The 21468-nt window shown below is 40.6% G+C and overlaps 1 protein-coding gene across 2 annotated transcripts in view; it reads right to left on the minus strand.

Annotated features, from left to right (window-relative positions):
• Positions 1–879: 879 nt before the first annotated feature.
• The window catches only part of eogt (EGF domain-specific O-linked N-acetylglucosamine (GlcNAc) transferase), a 28723-nt gene continuing 8134 nt past the window's right edge, over positions 880–21468 (minus strand). For both annotated transcript variants that reach the window (XM_060910267.1, XM_060910266.1), the window contains 9 exons: positions 19225–19328; positions 13606–13698; positions 10537–10608; positions 10038–10124; positions 7550–7618; positions 7224–7285; positions 6994–7113; positions 6458–6560; positions 880–5638 (listed from right to left, as the gene is read on the minus strand). In XM_060910267.1, the coding sequence (XP_060766250.1) occupies positions 5492–5638; positions 6458–6560; positions 6994–7113; positions 7224–7285; positions 7550–7618; positions 10038–10124; positions 10537–10608; positions 13606–13698; positions 19225–19328 (857 nt within the window). In that variant the 3' untranslated portion in view covers positions 880–5491. The remainder of the gene's footprint in view (positions 5639–6457; positions 6561–6993; positions 7114–7223; positions 7286–7549; positions 7619–10037; positions 10125–10536; positions 10609–13605; positions 13699–19224; positions 19329–21468) is intronic.

The following is a 21468-nucleotide window of genomic DNA, read 5'->3' on the forward strand; positions in this document are numbered from 1 at the left end:
AATAGAAACACAATAAGGCAATAAGGCATGAGATGGAGAAGATGATGGTGGGGAATGAAGAGAAAGGAAAAAGTTAAATCAGCAGTGAACTTCAGATCAGCTAGAAATAATTTCTTCTCATATTGATACGCAGGCGGAGGATCAAAGTGAGCAAAGCTGAGTGGTTCAGTTAGGCCACAGAGAGAGACAGAGAGAGAGCGAGAGAGAGAGAGAGAAGACTGATGCGTCCTTTTTGACTGATTCGAGCAATAAAACAAGCTGCAGGTTTTATTCAGTACAGCATTGTAAAGCAGCGTCGTCCTCATGTCTCATCCTGGCAGCACACAGTAGGGACATTTATAATATTCAAAAACACATTTTGGGGAGATTTTGCCTTTTTTTATTATTATTTTTATTATTTTATCAGAACTCTGGGATGAGAAAAGATTTTTCAATAATAGATGATGCAGATGTAAAATTTAGGCTTGCCAACAAAACAGTAATGTCTGTTAAGACACTTTCTTAGCCATGAATTATTGAGTGAAAAATGACTCAGAAAGAGATTTGAACAGCCAAACTACTGCTGGACTGATGGCACTGGCAGAAACGATCTACAAAGGACTGTAATCTTCTTCAAAAATCGTACTGAGGTGTAATATATCATCATTTCAGGATCATCAAATTGTCCGACACTAAAGTGGATTTGCCAAGGGGTTTAAAATAATGGCACCCTTGACACGCATTTCTGGTATAAACACTCATTCATGAAAACATACTCTAATACAAAAACCAAAGAAAGATATAAATACAGGGTGTGTGTTTTATTGGGATGAAGGATGGAGTTTGTCATTCATTTTTACACAAAATTTTTCCATGAATTTTTTTATAAAGTTTTTCCATGAAGCTGACTGAGCTTAATAATGTTGAAAAAAAAAAATCACTAGTGCAAGTGTAACCTGAACACCAAACGGCTCTCAATATCAAATAAGTCTACTTGACTGAAAATAACATGGACACTATGCCCACAAAAAAAAAAAAGAGTCCAGGCAAAGTGTATAAATCAGCACGTCCTGTTCAGTGATTTTTCCCTCATACACATTTTAATATTTCTCCAACATTTTGTTTCAACATGAGTCTTAAATCAGACAATAAAACTGTCTGATCTCAGAGCTCACTCGTGGTCTTTGACTGCCATCTAGTGCACTAAGAGGGTCACAAGGGGGGAAAAAATCTAAAACTGAAGATAAAGGGGAAAAAATGGTGGCACATTTTTAAGGTCAGGCAGATTAATGATGGTGACAGTAAGGGCTGGACTGGTGCCCTTTGTGGTGCACTCATAGCTCATATCGAGCAGAGAAAGTAATGCGATGCCGAATGGGATTGCAAGCAGAAGCAGTCCAATTAATAATTTTAGAAATTACACACACACACACACACACACACACACGAAGCAGAAAACTTTTCTGCCTTGAGATCAGCTTGCTCTGTCTGAAAGTATTGATCTGCTCACTGGTAAACATTTTTCAAGGTGAGAAAATGAGTAAACAACAGAAACTCTTTTTTTTTTAAATAAGTTCATTTCAAGTTTTCAACACATTCATATGCATATTTTGCAAAAAAATTAAATATGGTTATCAAAGGAAAAGGTTTCAAGTTACATTCAGTCAAAAGAAATGTAAAATACTGACACTCTTTAAAAGGGAAAGCTGCAGTGTTTGGAAGCCAAGCAGCACAAAATCAAGTTTCTCATCAGGGATGTGAACACTATTTAAAGTCAATAATACTCCAGCATTTTTCAATATAATCTCCATCAACACTCTGAGAATTCAAGGCACCGGATTGTCCCTTTCGTTGCCGCTGATGTTTTGTACCTTTATTGTGCAAATATGAATTTTAAAAAGGTTCAGGTACATCACTAAAGCTTTAGTCTTTAAAAAAAAAAAGACACACACTAAAGGTACAAAACGAGGTAGTGTTGACAGCACGACCCCAGCAACAAGGAAAAGTCCCAAGTACGATTCCCACAGACACTAATTTTTCACACTTCGCTCAAAGAATTCACTTATGCACTGTAAATAAAGACCTTAATCAGTGAACGGAGCTTCAAGACAAAAAGTACTGAATATTTCTCATGATGAAATGATTTGAGAACCCGAACAGTCCTGTGCAAAAGTCTTCAGCACATCCAAAGAAATCCTGGAGAGCAAAGATGCCTTTGAAAATAATGAAATTAAATGTTTCTGTATTTTAAAAAAAAAATGATAAAGAACAGGAAAACGTAATAAATGAAATAAAATCTGCATTTTCTATAACGACACTTTGCTTAAAAATAGTCGTCTCAAGTAGAAAGAGTGCAGTTTTATGCAGAAATGATCTGTAGGTTTTACTGAGCATCTCGCAGAACCAGCCACAGTTCTTCTGGACACTTTGACCGTCACACTCACTTCTTCATTTTGCACCAAAAATTTTCCAGTCACCTTCATGATGTTTTCTTTTTTTTTAACCTAGACAGCTTTTCAGATTTTTCAAGTGTAGGTCATAAAAAGAATTTTCCCGACACCTAATTATTTTTGTTGAGTGACCTACTGAATTCGAATCAGAGACTTCCAATTTTATTAGTTTTTTTTAAATAGAACAATTAATGAATTTATCTCCACATGGCTCTGAATTCTCCGCTATTTTTTCCTGCTTCACCATGACGCAATACAAGATACTACATCACGCATCACGTGGTGGGCTTTCCCCGTTTGCACAAGGCAAACAATTGTGGGATACAAATTTGAAACAGGAGAGAAAAATGGAGGACGCGAGTGTGCGAATGAAACGTGAAAGAGCGACTACAGTAACAGAAAGAAAGCGAGAAGAAAAGACGTTATGTTATATACGAAGGAAAGGAAACGCAGGACCAAACTAATAAATATCGGCGCTCAGCGAGCACCTCGGTGTGATCAGCTGTTCGTTTAGCGACAGAATGATGGAACTGTCAGTGCACACTCAAAGGTAAATCTGCACACGCACACACACGGACTTCCTCTGTCTGCTTGACTGCGCGAAGCGAGCGATTTCATGCACATTATTTGCTTTAATCCCCTCAAATTAAATAACTTCCCAGCCACAGAATGGCCTGATATTTTTAGATCTTCCAAAAATAAACATATTTCTCAATGACCAAATTTCAGAGGGAACTAAATTTCACCGATTTTATGAACTCAAAAAGCCGTCTAGTTTTAATCTGAAAAGTGCTCCCTTATGGAATATACTGCTTTCTTTACTGACACTGAAACATTTTTTTTTCTGCAACACGTCTTTTTTTTTTTGCTAGAAAACGTCTCAAATATTTTTGACTCGACAATGTAGAAGTCATGAAATAACCATCGATAACAAAGTATATACGAAAAAAGTGTTTAAAAATGAAAAGGGTGCCAAGACTTTTGCACAGCACTCGAAGTCCATTCAGCCCATTTCTTCAGTTTACTCATTTCAAGTTTATTCTATGTGCTGGCAGATAGTTTTGTGTCCAAATAAAAGAAGAAAACTGATCTGCCAATTGAATAAGACCATTTCAAGCTTGAAACTGAAAATAATAAAAATAGGCTTAATAACCGAAGATTTGTTTCAAAACAAATTAATCACGAGGAAATGTTTGTTTAATTTGCCTGTATTTCAGACATTTTTATTGATATCTTTTTTTGCAGTGTAATAGAACTCAAAGTGAAGTCGTTGAACTCAAGATATTTATTTGATATTCATTTTTCAGTCAAACTTTCTTCAGTCAGAAGCAATAAAATCGGTCATGTGGATAATTTGTTTATCGATGGGGGAGTGTTTGAGAACAGGGTGACCTATAAGACAATCCAACCTGTTCATAGAACAGAAAATGACATTTCAAGGTCTCATGTTCAAGCTTGAAAGTGTCGTCTATTATTGGCAGTTTCTGGAACGAAGCAAATTAAAAGCCAAGATGATTTCAAGGATAAAAGTCAAAAAGGGAAGCTGTTTGTTGAATTGTGTCAATAAAATAAAACATATAACATATTTCTGTCGAGCGCGCATGAATTTTGCAAAGTGTTTGTAATCTCGGCAGTAAACCTTGTCTTCTCTGGGTGAAAAATACGAGCCCATGTCCATGTGTAAGCTTGACTAGAGCTACCGTAAAATAAATAATAACCATATTAAAACAAATCTACCTAATAAAATCGCAAAAAAAAAAGTCTCATTTCTGCATGACACAGCACAGACAAAATCATCCAGCTTGATGTGTGTATACACACGTACAGTATGCATGCAAACCCAACAGCACAATAATAACACAATAAATACACACACCTTCTTCTTCTTCTCCTTCTATTCCTAAATTGCACTCGCGGCTAAACACTCAGCACACGCTGCGTTTCATTTGCAGGTCCTGTCAAAATCCCTATCACGGATTGCAATACAGCTATATTTATATCGACGGCTAAAATATTCCTCGGTCGGAGGAGATTTAAAGCTGCGCACAGCTGTCAAACATAAAAACTTTCTTTTTTTTATCATCACAGGAGCACAAAACAAAAACACGAAAATACTGTTCCAGTGCGCGCACACACCTCTCTGCGATTACAAACACTAAATATGAAGCGGATGTGTCGATTCAGAAGAAATCAGATTCTCGAGAACAGCTTTCACACAAAAAAGTGAAAAAACAACAACAAAAAACCCCTAGAATTTAAGATTGTGTGTTTGAGATTGTCAAAACATACCACACAATGTGTCTAAAATATTCTTAGATTATATAATATACTTATGTTAATGATTTTTGCAATATTCGCCACTGATAATTAGATTTTTTTTACTCTTTCCATCGGCAAAATGTAGCTATTTTTTTTCTCGTTAAGAGACGCTAACAAAACAAATGTACGATTACGAAGCCTATCGTTCGGCCTTTTGTCTCTTTCCAACCTTCAAATTGTCTTCTTGTGTTGGCGGAGAAATTTACACAATTTCTAAATCAGCAAATCAAGCAAATTAAAAACAAATTTCCGACTCAAAATGAGACAAAATGTCTTAGAAATATCTAGAAACTCTATGTCGGAATGTCCATAAATAACCTCACATTCATCATCATGCGAAAAATCACTTCATGTTTCATTTCATCGAAGATGATGACGTCAGTGCTACTGAGAAGATGATCAGAGAACTTTCTGGAACATCTTGTCCTTTTTCAGTGAACGAACTCTGTGTGTTCTGATCACAGACCACAGCGAACCTTTTCAATCAAACCCTGTCTTCAACCACACAACTCCAAAATCCATCATATCGCTCCGAAATGAGGAATAAATAAGAGTTGTGTTTGGTTTGGTTTTGTTATCCGAGTCCTGATCTCAGATCAGTTCACAAGTCCATAGTATTATTAGGTGTGAAGGTGAAAAACTGATCCAGGGTCAGTATTCTGTAGTACGGCACTTTTTACAGTGTTTTGTTCTGAGTGTCTGAGTCTTTTGTGTGTGTGTGTGTGTGTGCGCGCGTGCGCACGCTACAGCTCATCTCGTCCCTGGGTGGAAGGCCACGCCCGGTGTCTCCTCACGTGATCTGCAGCCAGCATGACCAAGCGCATGAACTCCTCAGGGTCGAAGGTGTAGTTGGTGAATTTCGGGTGATCTCCGAGTGTCGGGTGATGTCCCTGCAACAGACACACACACACACACACACACACACACATATCTATCAATGAAATGACGTGTAAATATAATTACACTCTTAGTGAATCATTATCATAATATTTGGATAGATAAATATGCAAATGAGAGCTCTAACAAGACAAAACAAACCACATTATGTTTGAACAACCTCAGAGATGTAAATAAAATGTTCTATTAACTTGATACTTGAATAAATAATTAATGTTAGCCATCATACAATCCGAGTGATGCAACATTTATAATGATGACGTAAGACTGGGCAATGTCATGATAATATTGAAATCATGATAAATGATGTCACGGTACATGTTTAGAAAATATTGTGATTTCTTTTTATGACATATTTAAAATGTTTTAGTTTTTCAAATCATTACTGACTAGAAGCAGCTAATGTGGTGTTTGTTTTTTACTTAATTTTCTCTTTTCAGTTAAATAATTCTTTTTTATGAAAACAAAAAATGCTTAATAGAAAAAAACAAAAAATGTTAATATAAATACAAAAACTAAAATATTTTAAAAATACATATAAATAATTTTAAAAAGAAAATGAATGTATTGTATTTTTTGTCAGAATTTACAATTATTAATTTATTAATAACTACATATTTTTTAAAAAAACACACGTGTGTATTTTTTTTTACTGTATTTCAGCTGTCCAGAAGATACGGACGACAAAAAGAGTCATTGTAAATTGACATGACAGCAGGATTGACTGTGTGTGTGTGTGTGTGTGTGTGTGTGTGTGTGTGTGTGTGTGTGTGTGTGTGTGTGTGTCTCTCTCTCTCTCTGCATGATCATACCTTATCCTGAGGGAACACTTTGTCTGCTCTGTGCCAGGTCAGGTAGTGAACGCCCCGGAGCCGAGCCAGATCACGGTAGCAGCTTTCATCCTGACAGTTATAGCTGTGAGAAAGTGAGAGAGAAACACCGCAACGTCACCTCCTGAACCCAAGGAGCACTATATTCAAACATATTTCACTTTTCCCCACTTTTTTTTTTGACACGAGCCTTGCGACACCCTAAATGGTATCCGATGGTGTCAGTTATCACACCGTTTTTTGATCTAGTGTGTAATTACATATGCAATTCTGTTTAACATAATGTAAAGTGATAAGACATGTCTGTAAGTCCCATAGTTAAGAATTTCCAACACTCTGATTGATTTTTACTGGTTATTTCCCAGTATGTTACACTACATGTCGTGAACTGAAAGCAATTTTTGAAAGAAGCCAAAGAAGGCAGATTTTTTTTTTGTATCCAGGATCAATACAGGAAATGCAAAATTTAAAAAAATACATCAACACCATGAAGCAGTCATGTGTAAAATTTCACGTACAGCTCAAATATGACGGCCCAGTCCGGGAGGAAGAGCAGGTGGGTGAGGCCAGCTCCATGCATCCCAATAAAGATGTCCGAGTTATGGGTCACCCTGATCTGCTCCAGGAATGGCATCTCTCTGCAACACACACACACACACAGAAAGAAATACCCAGAAAGACGTGCAATCAATCAGCTGTCACTCAGCGTCACGACAGAGATGAGAAGCAGAAGGATTCTGTCACTCACTTGTACTTGTAATCCACCAGCTTGACCTCAAATAAAGCCACAGTCTTCAGGGCGTTTATGAGCTACACACACACACACACACACACACACACACACAGAGTAGAGGATCAGGAGGTGATTAATGAGAACTGACTGTCTTATGGACAGAAGCCAAACCAAATCAGGGATATATTCCAAGAGCCAACTGCAAATAAGTGTTTAAATGCACAGTTAAGGAACTGGAGTGATAAATCAATGAGAGCGAGACAGAGACAGATAGAGATCGTGTGTGTGTGTGTGTGTGTGTGTGTGTGTGTGTGTGTGCGTGCGTACTCTCTCTCTCTCACCTCCTGCTGGTTTAATATCCTGCGATAGTCCGTGCTCCGAGCCAGCAGTGTGACCCGGATTCGGTCCTCCTGCAACGCAACACAGTCAGGACAGAGTTTACTGACAATTTGAAATTATTATTATTTCTTTTTCTTTTTTACACAGTGGGTTAGTTCACAATTCAACAGTGTCAATCACTAAAAAGACATGGTTTTTTGTAATGTTTAACCAATTTGCAACAACTTTTGCCTGGTTCTAAACACCTGAATTATTAAAGGGGAAACTCTCGTATTAATCAGGAATGTTCCAGGACACTGTCTGATTGACGATGTTCACTCAGGGAAAGTGCGCCTCCATTTCTCAGAGTTACTCAAATCATGCTGCAGTCATGCCTGAGTGAATATCCTGCCTGGCTCAGTCAATGATGTGGCCCACTCGGGCTCACACCCGGAGTTTTGTTATCCAGTGCTGCCCTCTAGTGGCAATTTATTGATGATGCGATTAAATTAAACCATCACCATGAGATTTTCGACACCCACAGCTGTGGGATGTTTTAAGATTCGATGTTGATTTGTGTGTGTAATTATAGAGTTTGATGTGGTACAGAAAAGAAGATGATGTTTGCACAGGAAGAGCAGAAGCCTGAGAGAGCAGAGTTTCACAGTGTCTTTCATTCCAGAATATTCTACACTCTGCTTACAGACCAGGTCACAAGATAGCTGGATAGATAAATGAATGGGGGCGGCACGGTGGTGTAGTGGTTAGCGCTGTCGCCTCACAGCAAGAAGGTCCTGGGTTCGAGCCCCGGGGCCGGCGAGGGCCTTTCTGTGTGGAGTTTGCATGTTCTCCCCGTGTCCGCGTGGGTTTCCTCCGGGTGCTCCGGTTTCCCCCACAGTCCAAAGACATGCAGGTTAGGTTAACTGGTGACTCTAAATTGAGCGTAGGTGTGAATGTGAGTGTGAATGGTTGTCTGTGTCTATGTGTCAGCCCTGTGATGACCTGGCGACTTGTCCAGGGTGTACCCTGCCTTTCGCCCGTAATCAGCTGGGATAGGCTCCAGCTTGCCTGCAACCCTGTAGAAGGATAAAGCGGCTAGAGATAATGAGATGAGATGAGATAAATGAATGGGCAGGTGGATGGATGGACTCCAGTATGGTTGAATGGATTAATATCTGTATGGAATCTTGAGTCAAATCATGGATGGATGGATAGACGGATGGGCAGATGGACGGATGGACAAACAGCAACATTGAAAAAATGAATGTCTGAAGAGAAACTTGAGTCGACCAATGGATGGGTGGATGGATGGATGGATGGATTACAGAAACATGGAATGAATGAATGAATGAATGAATATCTGGATGGTCACTTGAGTCTACCAATGGATGGATGGATAGATAGATAGATAGATATATGGACAGATGGATGGATAGATGAAGGGATTACAGCAAGGTTGAATGGATGAATATCTGGATCAAAGCTTGAGTCTACCAATGGATGGATACATGACTAGATGGATGGATGGACTGACAACAGCACCATGGAATGAATGAATTTCTGAATGGAACTTTGAGTCAACCAATGGATGGATACATGGATGGATACATGGATGGATGGATGGATGGACGGACAGACAGACTACAACAAGACTGAATGAAATGAATATTTGAAGAGAAGCTTGAGTCAACCAATGGATGGGTGCATGGATGGATGGACTACAGAAACACTGAATAAATGAATATCTGGATAGAAACTTGAGTCTACCAATGGATGGATACATGGCTACATGGATGGATGGATGGATGGATGGATGGATGGATGGACTACAGTAACGTTGAATGAATGAATTTCTGGGTAGAAGCTTGAGTCAAACAATGGATGGATGGATGGATGGATGGATGGATGGATTACAGCAAGGTTGAATGGACAAATATCTGGATAGAAGCTTGAGTCTACCAATGGATGGATACATGGATGGATGGATGGATGGATGGATGGATGGATGGATGGATGGACTAACAGCAAAATGGAATGAATGAATATCTGAATGGAAGTTTGGATGGCTGGACGGACAGTTTGACAGACAGACTACAAGACTGAATGAATGAATATCTGAAGAGAAACTTGAGTCGACCAATGGATGGGTGCATGGATGGATGGATGGATGGATGGATGGGGTTACAGAAACACTGAATAAATGAATATCTGGATAGAAACTTGAGTCTACCAACGGATGGATAGATGGATGGAGTACACCAAGGTTGTCTGGATGACTATCTGGATGGAAGCACAAGTCGACCAACGGATGGATGGATGGATGGATGGATGGATGGATGGATGGTTTAAAGCTGTGTTAGAAAGATAGATGAGTGGATGGATGGTACCTCTTCCTGTCAGATCTTTTGAGGATCTGATTTTGTCATATATCATTCATTCCTTTCACTAAGCTCTCTCTCTCTGTGTGTGTGTGTGTGTGTGTGTGTGTGTGTGTGTGTGTGTGTGTGTTACTTTGGGTTCCTCCTGTGGGATGTTGAGTCGATGAAGGACATGCTGAGAAAATGCTCTGAACATCCCCTCACTGTGGCAGTTTGAGATCTGTCAATCACACACACACACACTAGCATAGTCTCTTCAACTCCTACACTGAAGTTTCAAACACATTACCTGTAAATTATTTGTAGCTTCAACTCTGATGCCCAGGGCCATGAATATAAAGACCCTTTTTGTCTGATCGAGACAGATCTATCAGGACATTTCACATGAGCGTGGTAAGAAAACACACATCTAAATTTTACGCTTCAAGGCACAAAAAGACTATACATCAACAAACAGCTGTGTATATGGAGAGCACACACAGACGAGAGCGAAGCGGAACAGCTCTCAAAGCCATGACTTTAATACATATCAAACAAACACGATTTATGATTCAGAATTTCCAGGTCATGTGACACCAAACCAGTCAGAAGATGAGATTTCTTTATGAAGGCATTTTTTAACAGGTTCTCACCAGGGGTGTGTTGTAGAAGAGGCCGTATCTCATCCGTGGTAGCAGAGAGAAAAATGCATCCCTGAAACACACCTGTGATGGAAAAAAGACATTAAAAACACCAGCAGCCTTCAACACAAACTGCTATAACCACTTTAAAGCTTCATGAGAGAATTTCTCTTGGTGATATTCACTGCCATACACACCCTGAGTTTCTTCTGTTTTATTACCTGTTTAATCATTGTTATTGCCTCAGACTGAACAGAATGAAAACGCTAAATCAGTGTGGAACTCCTCACTCTCAGATCCTAATGAGACTCGACATGATCACGGTATTAAAAGCAGGTGCACATTGACAGGAACGCCGTGAAACCTCCAGATAAAATAGTGAGAGTCACTAAACACTTCATAATCAATCGTTCTCAATTCACATTTGTCTTGTGAACATATGCAGTAAAAGGAGGTCACGGAAACAAAAATGCTGATGGATGGATGAACAGGCTGGGGTTAATGGATGAACAAGCTGGTTGATGGATGGATGGATGGATGGATGGATGGATGGATGGATGGATGGATGGATGGACAGCTTGGGTTGATGGATGGGCAGCTTGGTGGATGGATGGATGGATGGATGGATGGATGGATGGATGGATGGATGGATGGACAGCTTGGTTGATGGATGGACAGACGGATGGATGGATGATAGATGGATGGACAGCTTGGTTGATGGATGAACAGGCTGGTTGATGGATGGGCAGCTTGGTGGATGGATGGATGGATGGATGGATGGATGGATGGATGGATGGATGGATGGATGGATGGACAGCTTGGTTGATGGATGGACAGATGGATGGATGGATGATAGATGGATGGATGGACAGCTTGGTTGATGGATGAACAGGCTGGTTGATGGATGGATGGAACAATCGATGAATAGATGGGTGGATGGAAGGACCGATCGATAAATAGGTGGATAGATGGATGGATGGACAGCTTGGTTGATGGATGGATGGATGGATGGATGGATGGATGGATGGATGGATGGATAGCTTGGGTTGTTGGATAAACAGCTTGGGTTGATGGATGAACAGGCTGGTTGATGGATGGGCAGCTTGATGGATGGATGGATGGATGGATGGATGGATGGATGGATGGATGGATGGATGGATAGCTTGGGTTGATGGATGAACAGCTTGGGTTGATGGATGAACAGGCTGGTTGATGGATGGGCAGCTTGGTGGATGGATGGATGGATGGATGGATGGATGGATGGATGGATGGATGGATGGATGGATGGATGGATGGATGGACAGCTTGGTTGATGGATGGACAGACAGATGGACGGATGATAGATGGATGGACAGCTTGGTTGATGGATGAACAGGCTGGTTGATGGATGGGCAGCTTGGTGGATGGATGGATGGATGGATGGATGGATGGATGGATGGATGGATGGATGGATGGACAGCTTGGTTGATGGATGGATGGATGGATGGATGGATGGATGGATGATAGATGGATGGATGGACAGCTTGGTTGATGGATGAACAGGCTGGTTGATGGATGGATGGAACAATCGATGAATAGATGGGTGGATGGATGGACCGATCGATAAATAGGTGGATAGATGGATGGATGGACAGCTTGGTTGATGGATGGATGGATGGATGGATGGATGGATGGATGGATGGATGGATAGCTTGGGTTGATGGATGAACAGCTTGGGTTGATGGATGAACAGGCTGGTTGATGGATGGGCAGCTTGATGGATGGATGGATGGATGGATGGATGGATGGATGGATGGATGGACAGCTTGGTTGATGGATGGACAGATGGATGGATGGATGGATGGATGGATGGATGGATGATAGATGGATGGATGGACAGCTTGGTTGATGGATGAACAGGCTGGTTGATGGATGGATGGAACAATCGAATAGATGGGTGGATGGATGGACCGATCGATAAATAGGTGGATAGATGGATGGATGGACAGCTTGGTTGATGGATGGATGGATGGATGGATGGATGGATGGATGGATGGATGGACAGCTTGATTGATGCATAGACATGTTGGTTGATGGATGGATGGACAGATGGATGGATGGATGGATGGATGGATGGATGGATGGATGGACAGGTTGGTTGATGGATGGATGGATGCATGGATGGATGAACAGTTTGATTGATGGATGAATGGATGGATGGAGGGACAGTTTGATTGATGGATGAATGGATGGATGGAGGGACAGTTTGATGAATGCACAGGTTAGTTGATGGATGGATGGATGGATGAACAGGCTGGTTGATGGATGGAGGAATGAATAGATGAATGGACTGATGGACAAATCAAAAGCTGAATGGATGGATGGACAGGTTAGTTGAAGGATGGATGATGGATGATGGATGGATGGATGGATGGATGGATAGATAGATGGACAGTTTGATGAATGTACAGGTTAGTTGATGGATGGATGATGGATGGATGGACAGATGGATGGATGGATGGATGGATGGATGGATGGATGGACAGACAGCTTGGTTGATGAATGGGTGGATGAGGCGACAGCGCTAACCACTACACCACCATGCCGCCCATAATTGAATATAATAATAGAATTATAATTAATATAATACATAATTCAATTAAAGAAATATAATTCAATTAAAATAAATTTATTCTAATAAAAAAAAAGTCTTGTCAAAAACTCTACATCTATATTGTTTGGGGGTGTTTTTCTGAAATAAAAACCATGTGTCACAATTTTTGTCACCCCTTCATTGAGGATTTTGTGCAACCTTCCTTTCCCAACATAACAGTCTTCTTTTTTAATGCTTAGTGAAACTGAAAAGATTGAAAAGGAGCTAACAGTAGATGGATGGATGGACAGACAGACAAATTTGTACAGTAAAACACCACGTGTATTGAATTCTTCATTTTCTTTCGAGGCAGAAGGAATTCAACAGATTGAATCTTACAGTCCAGAGACTGCAGTTGATAATATCTTTATCCATGGATTTATCGTTATCCATGATTATGACGTGATTTATTAGATGTGATTAGTTTGTCAAGCACTGAAGGATCTTACTCTTTTTGTGTCGTAGGTTTTGAGGTGTATGATGTCGTAATCGGAGAAAGCTTGCCAGACTTCGCTGAACAGATCTCCATAACCATAAAAACTCTAAAATACAAAAACAAATAAATAAAATCACAAAAAAGAAAATTAAAAAGAGAGAGTGCTGAATGCAGGTGAACATTTCCATAGGCTTCATACTTTCATTTCATTTAATCAACTTATTTGCAGTGATTATAATCAACTATAAATTTATATAAAACTCGTTGTGCTTGAGTTCTAGAAGCTCAATTAATTAAATATGCATCTAATATGAAAAAAAGATCCCAGTTAGCTGTCACTTAGATTAGGATTAAAGCTACTCGTGTTGCATCGTGGAAACTATGTACATTTCACTTTTCCTTGAATATTCTTCCACTCATGATAGTATTATCAGTTGAGCAACAGTGTTTTGTTAGAAAGGAACTCTTTCCTCCTGATGATTCTTTAACCTCTTCCTCAAACAGCGAAAACAGCTTCAGGAAAAGCCGCCAGGATAAGGTTTCTCCATAAGTCATGTAGTTTTACGCCCCTTGTTTCCTCTCGACCCTTACAGCGACTCGAGATGAGGCTGAGATTCAGCACAAAGCTCAGAATCATATGCACAAGCCTGTTGTTTGCGACTCAAATATAAAGAATAATAAGTCTGATGAAAGACGGATTTCACTCAGAGGCGGCTGATCGGCCCGATTTCTGAACTGCGTCTCGGTTTCGTTTAGCACGTGACCATACTTTCATATTGAGGTTTTTCACCTGACGTCACAGGGTCACGTGACGCCCCGGTGTCTGCCATTTTGAAGGTCAACAACATCATAGCTGGTATGTTACTGTAGCAATGTTTACGTTCAGTCATTTGGACGACTGTTAAAACCTTTCAGTCTCAAGTTTTTCCTTTACTGTATTTACTAGTTTACTGTAATTATGATCCGGCAGCTATTTACACCGGATCCAGTGTAAATAGCTGCCGGCGCGCGCTCCGGCTTGCTCCCGGAGCGCGCTGCTTAATTTGAGGGGGAGCAAGCTGGAGCGCACTCCGGAACCTCGGCCGGAGCACTCCGGGAGCAAGCTGGAGCGCGCTGCTTAATTTGAGGGGGAGCAAGCCAGAGCGCGCTCCGGCAGCTATTTACACTGGATCCGGTGTAAATAGCTGCCGGATCATAATTACAGTAAACTAGTAAATACAGTAAAGGAAAAACTTGAGACTGAAAGGTTTTAACAGTCATCCAAATGACTGAACGTAAACATTGCTACAGTAACATACCAGCTATGATGTTGTTGACATTAGCTAGTGCTAACAGCTAGCTGCTAGTGCACTGCTACAACACAGACACCGACCCTAATAATACAGTTCTTGGTCATTGCCTGGTAACAGCAAATTTATAACGGGCCATGTCTCAACAGACTAAGAAGTTATTTCAATGACATTTAATAACATTTTGTTTATCCTGAGGACCGAAAGTAAATGAAAATGTGAACAAACCTTAGCTGTAATAAGATGGCGACCACCGGCTCCAGGGACGACCCGCTGATGTAGGCATGTTACCCAGCCTGACACAAAATATTTGTAGGTATCCAAACTCTTATACGCTTTCAGATCAATACCTGTGTATGGCGATGGGTTTTTAACGACATAGGTATACAGATCATGTGGGCCGAAGTCAGGTAAAGACGAGGGCTTCGTGTACTTCCGTACGTCACTGAACAATCCTGGTGGAAGCAGGTAAACGTCGTTCTCTAAGCCTGCTAACCTCAATTTTTGCAAATACCTCTCCCTCTGCTCGCCCTGTAAATGCCCTACGTCACTGGATAGTGAAGGTGTTTTCTGCATCTCGCTCCTTTTTCTTTTATGTTTTTCGTTTGTTGCCTTCCTCGCATTCAAACTGATTCGAGCCGTGACGTCCAAAATGGCAGCCTCACATGACTTGGTCAAGTGGGTGAAAAACCTCAATACCTGCTGAAATACTGGGCATACTTATAAATTCTGGGTTCTTCTTAATGGTTAAATGTTTTTCTTTCCTTTCAGCCAGCAAACTTCCATGACTACGAGAATAGCACACCTTCAAAGTATCAACATTTGGCTTCTGTTTCTATGTCACAAGCTGAGCACATTAAAATTATCCCACATCCTCATTTGCATATGTATAAGTATCTCCACTCATGGCTTGAGAACTGCCTTTTGCAAATGAATATTCATGAGTAAAGCACTGCCTGATTGCCTAACGGAAAAGGGGGTGGGGTGAGTAGAGTCTCATTATCATTTAAAGGAACAGGCACTCAAACCGGCCGTTTTGAACAGGGCTGTTGAGACAGGGAGAGAAAGGAGTTGTGGTGCTTTAATCCTTGTGGTATTTTCAACAAAGCATGTCATGGACATTTTATTATGACCTCAGGGAACTGTCAGCTTGTGGAACAGGAGTATAATACGTCACCTTTAATCCACAAGGTGTCATCAAAGATACACGATCAGTCTTTGCTAGTTAGTCAAGCTTTCTTTTTTTTTTAAACACTGTAAGGTTTTATTCATTTGTAAGGATAAATAATTGTAAGTATTTATTCTTGTCCAAGAAGGCAGTAATTTATTTTGTGACAAAATTGTAAGGATTTATTCTTAATATTGTTCTGTTCTGTTCTGTTCTGTTCTATTTTACTATTTCAGCTAGAAGGCATTGAATTCTTCTGTGACCTTCTGTTTCCTGTGTAACTGTGTACCAAGTTACTGTGTGACCTTCCTCCAGTGGAGAAGACACACACTTCTTTGCTAGACTAGACATAAACATGTCTTTGTTTAAAATTGTCGTAAAAAACATCTCGCGCTTTGACGTGCGTAAATGCTGAGTTGCTAAGAAACATCCGTTGATATGAAATATATTGCTTATGATTGATCCAAGGTTTCACTCACACACACACATATAAAACCCCTTGTATACTCTCGTCTCAGGGGGGACTTGCGAATAAAGATTGCGAACTACTTTGTGGGGTTCCTGTCTTTCTTTCGCGACTCACCCCCAGACGTCTGGGTGACACGGGGGGACTGATCTCGAGATGGTGAGGGCCAGAGGTGAAAAAACCTTTCAAACACTTTTTCCTTTCTTTTCGTCATGTTTTATGACAGTTTAATAAACCGTGTTCGTGCTTAAGACACACCGGTAAAGGCACCAAATTAAAGGAGAACTATTTAGCAGGTTTTGCATTCGAAGATCCAAATCTTTGTATTTAATAAGGACGTCTTAATTGGCTACTCTCACGTCCTAATGGGAATCTAAACAGTGATTAAACCTACAGGTAAAGACTCTTGAATCGTGCGAGAATTCGTGACAGGAAATCTACACTGTCTGGTCGCAACTTATGGTAGCTGAATTAGAGGGAAGTATGAGCTTTCTTTCATGAAATGTAGATTGTCTCCAATCAAAATAAATGCACCAATCAGAAAAAAAATCAGAATCAGAAAAAGCTTTATTGCCAAGTAATTATTGCAACTACAACCCCGATTCCAAAAAAGTTGGGACAAAGTACAAATTGTAAATAAAAATGGAATTCAATAATTTACAAATTTCAAAAACTGATATTGTATTTGCAATAGAACATAGACAACATATCAAATGTCGAAAGTGAGACATTTTGAAATTTCATGCCAAATATTGGCTCATTTGAAATTTCATGACAGCAACACATTTCAAAAAAGTTGGGACAGGGGCAATAAGAGGCTGGAAAAGTTAAAGGTACAAAAAAGGAACAGCTGGAGGACCAAATTGCAACTCATTAGGTCAATTGGCAATAGGTCATTAACATGACTGGGTATAAAAAGAGCATCTCGGAGTGGCAGCGGCTCTCAGAAGTAAAGATGGGAAGAGGATCACCAATCCCCCTAATTCTGCGCCGACAAATAGTGGAGCAATATCAGAAAGGAGTTCGACAGTGTAAAATTGCAAAGAGTTTGAACATGTCATCATCTACAGTGCATAATATCATCAAAAGATTCAGAGAACCTGGAAGAATCTCTGTGCGTAAGGGTCAAGGCCGGAAAACCATACCGGGTGCCCGTGATCTTCGGGCCCTTAGACGGCACTGCACCACATACAGGCATGCTTCTGTATTGGAAATCACAAAATGGGCTCAGGAATATTTCCAGAGAACATTATCTGTGAACACAATTCACCGTGCCATCTGCCGTTGCCAGCTAAAACTCTATAGTTCAAAGAAGAAGCCGTATCTAAACGTGATCCAGAAGCGCAGACGTCTTCTCTGGGCCAAGGCTCATTTAAAATGGACTGTGGCAAAGTAGAAAACTGCTCTGTGGTCAGACGAATCAAAACTTGAAGTTCTTTGTGGAAATCAGGGACGCCGTGTCATTCGGACTAAAGAGGAGAAGGACGACCCAAGTTGTTATCAGCGCTCAGTTCAGAAGCCTGCATCTCTGATGGTATGGGGTTGCATTAGTGCGTGTGGCATGGGCAGCTTACACATCTGGAAAGACACCATCAATGCTGAAAGGTATATCCAGGTTCTAGAGCAACATATGCTCCCATCCAGACGACGTCTCTTTCAGGGAAGACCTTGCATTTTCCAACATGACAATGCCAAACCACATACTGCATCAATTACAGCATCATGGCTGCGTAGAAGAAGGGTCCGGGTACTGAACTGGCCAGCCTGCAGTCCAGATCTTTCACCCATAGAAAACATTTGGCGCATCATAAAACGGAAGATACGACAAAAAAAGACCTAAGACAGTTGAGCAACTAGAATCCTAGATTAGACAAGAATGGGTTAACATTCCATTCCCTAAACTTGAGCAACTTGTCTCCTCAGTCCCCAGACGTTTACAGACTGTTGTAAAGAGAAAAGGGGATGTCTCACAGTGGTAAACATGGCCTTGTCCCAACTTTTTTGAGATGTGTTGTTGTCATGAAATTTAAAATCACCTAATTTTTCTCTTTAAATGATACATTTTCTCAGTTTAAACATTTGATATGTCATCTATGTTCTATTGTGAATAAAATATGGAATTTTGAAACTTCCACATCATTGCATTCCGTTTTTATTTACTATTTGTACTTTATCCCAACTTTTTTGGAATCGGGGTTGTACAAGGAATTTGGCTTGGAGTTAAGGTGCTCAATAAATGAACGCTAAATAAAGACAGTCTATTCTAATAAAGGAGCTACATAAAAATAGTCTATTCTGAGATATTAAGAAATAAGTAAACAAGATAAAAATAAGATAAAATAAATAAACAACTGCGCAGGTAAACAAATGTGTAAATTAGGTAAAAAAATATGTTGGACTCGGCATATAATTCACAATTCAGTTATATCTGGTTATCATGTCCATTTTTGAGGACATTTTAAAGTATTTCAAATGAGCTGTTTGTTTGAAAATACTAGAATATGATGCGTTTTTAACAGTTCTCACTTTGTGGGGACATTTGGCCAGTCCCAATGGGAAGAAAACTTTTATTTATTTTTACAAAACGGCACTAAAAGAGCCAAAAGATGTCCTTTTTACTGAAGTTAAGGTTGTAGCATACCTTTAATGTTCGGATATAAGAAGGTATAAGGGTATAAAAAAGTTTGTATGTATGTGTGTCTCGAATACCGTGTCCCACATGACGATGTTGATGTCTCTGCTGAACGAGTTGTTGACATGCTGAGAGATGTACAGGTTGACAAAATCGCAGAAGTGATGGTACATGTTCACTCCTGAAAAGAAAACAGATTTGAAGATTAAAGATTATTGATAAACTAAACATCATAACTGTTTAAAATTTAAATCATGTGTTAAATAGTGTGTTTATGGAATTCGGTCAATAAAGGTTTCTGTGAGAAGTATTTCAGAAATGAAACTCAAATCTGGATCGTTTGTGCTTCTCCTGAAGGACGAATTAGAGCCCTGCACTCCCGCAGGAGTCCCGCGGGACTCGCGGGACCCGCCGCAAAGCAGTGTGGCGCGGGACAAATTTTGAAAGCTCATTGCGGGCGCGGGCAGGACCGGAAGTGCACATATGCGCGCGGGCGGGAGCGGGAGTGCACATATGCGCGCGGGCGGGAGCGGGAGTGCACATATGCGGCGCGGGCGGGAGCGGTGATAAGCTGCAGTCCCGCTAACTAAAAACGTGTTTGAAATAAAATATATGAAACTATTAATTTATGTCTATCATATATAATTTGTGCTGGATATTTTATTTGGCATTAATAAAAACATTTTAAGATGCCTAAATTTGCAGAGAGAGTCAGATTGCCAGATTGAGTGAGGAATAGCATCTTAAATTTGCCATTGATCACCCTAACGGGAAATCCTTTGATCACTCTAATGACTCGCAGTTCACACCCAGCTAGCAAGAGAACCATGAGTGAAGTGATTTCCTGCTTGCGTTAAGGCCAATTTATGCTGACAACCCAGTCCTCGCAGACGGTGTCGCAGATAGCGTCTGCGTAGCCCCCCCACCTTCACAGACGCTCTGCGCGCACCTCCCAAAAATTGTGACCACCGCAGAAGCCTCGCAGACAGCGTCGCAGACAAGAGGGCTCTGATTGGTCCACTCTACATCCGCTGTACACGAACTTCCGCTTCCCTACTTTCCCGGTTTGTTTTGTTTTCACGACCGGCATTTTTAAAAACACGAGCGAAGATGGAGCAGCACGAAGAGCGGTTGATTGAGGAAGTGAGGAAGTACGTACATCTATACGACTCCGGTTCTAGTCATTATAAAAATTAAAAAAAAAGTTCTAGTCATTATAAGTAACCGGAGGATAAACACTCCACTAACCACACCCACCAACTACTCCTAGCGACTTCGCGCCCCCTTGCGTTGTGCCGAAGAATAACATCGCGCACGCATAAACTCCCTGCTCAAAAATAAATGACAACTGTCTGCGAAAAGCTATCTGCGAAAGCCTTGTCGCAAGAGCATGCAGAGGCCTTTAGTCTACAACTCTAATCAGAGAGACAGGTTACACAGTGACGGTAGGCTTGACTCAATGCTATCCCAGAAATCCTTCCTATAATATGCAAATTTGGCTGTCCAATCAGAGGCGGCCAAATTTGCATATTACAGGAAGGATTTCTGGGATAGCATTGAGTCAAGCCTACCGTCACTGTGTAACCTGTCTCTCTGATTAGAGTTGTAGACTAACTCAAGCAGTAAATCAATTCACTTCTCTTACTAGCTCTGCTTTGCAAAAAAAAAAACACCATTGGTACAAAGCAAGCCCATTCACTTTTTTATGCTGATCAGAGAATTACAATGGTTTCTCATGTGATAAAAATGTGCGATTCGCGATTAAATATTTTAATCACTTGACAGCACTAATTATTATTATTATTATTATTAGAGACACTACATGCTGAATTCAGAAATAAGGTAAATAATAACAAACGTGAACGTGAGCTGTAGATATTTATGCTCAAATCCACTCAAAGTAGGGGGCGGGGCACCATCACGCTGTGTCAAGACAAGAACCTTCCTGAGAAATAACGCGAACGTCTGCATCATGCAGGATTTGCGGGCGGGAGCGGGACAAAATATGGCAGGCGCGGGCGGGAGCGGGACTGAAAATCATAATTTTTTTGTAGGCGCGGGCGGGAGCGGGACTGAAAATCATAATTCTTTGCGGGCGCGGGTGGGAGCGGGACTGCACAATGTGGGCGGGAGCGGGACTGAAAAATCCGACCCGCGCAGGCCTCTAGGACGAATTGCCGGCTTTCCCAAAATCACCAGCATGTCTGTGTGGTAAACCTTCTGGAAAGGTCTGAGTCACTGGAACTACTTCTGACACCCATGTTAAAAGTCTCATTCTTACCTCCTTATTGATCCAGTGTAACGTCTGTAGTTTAAAATTC

Source organism: Neoarius graeffei, chromosome 26 (genome assembly GCF_027579695.1).
Source record: "Neoarius graeffei isolate fNeoGra1 chromosome 26, fNeoGra1.pri, whole genome shotgun sequence".
Taxonomy (NCBI): Eukaryota; Metazoa; Chordata; class Actinopteri; order Siluriformes; family Ariidae; genus Neoarius; species Neoarius graeffei.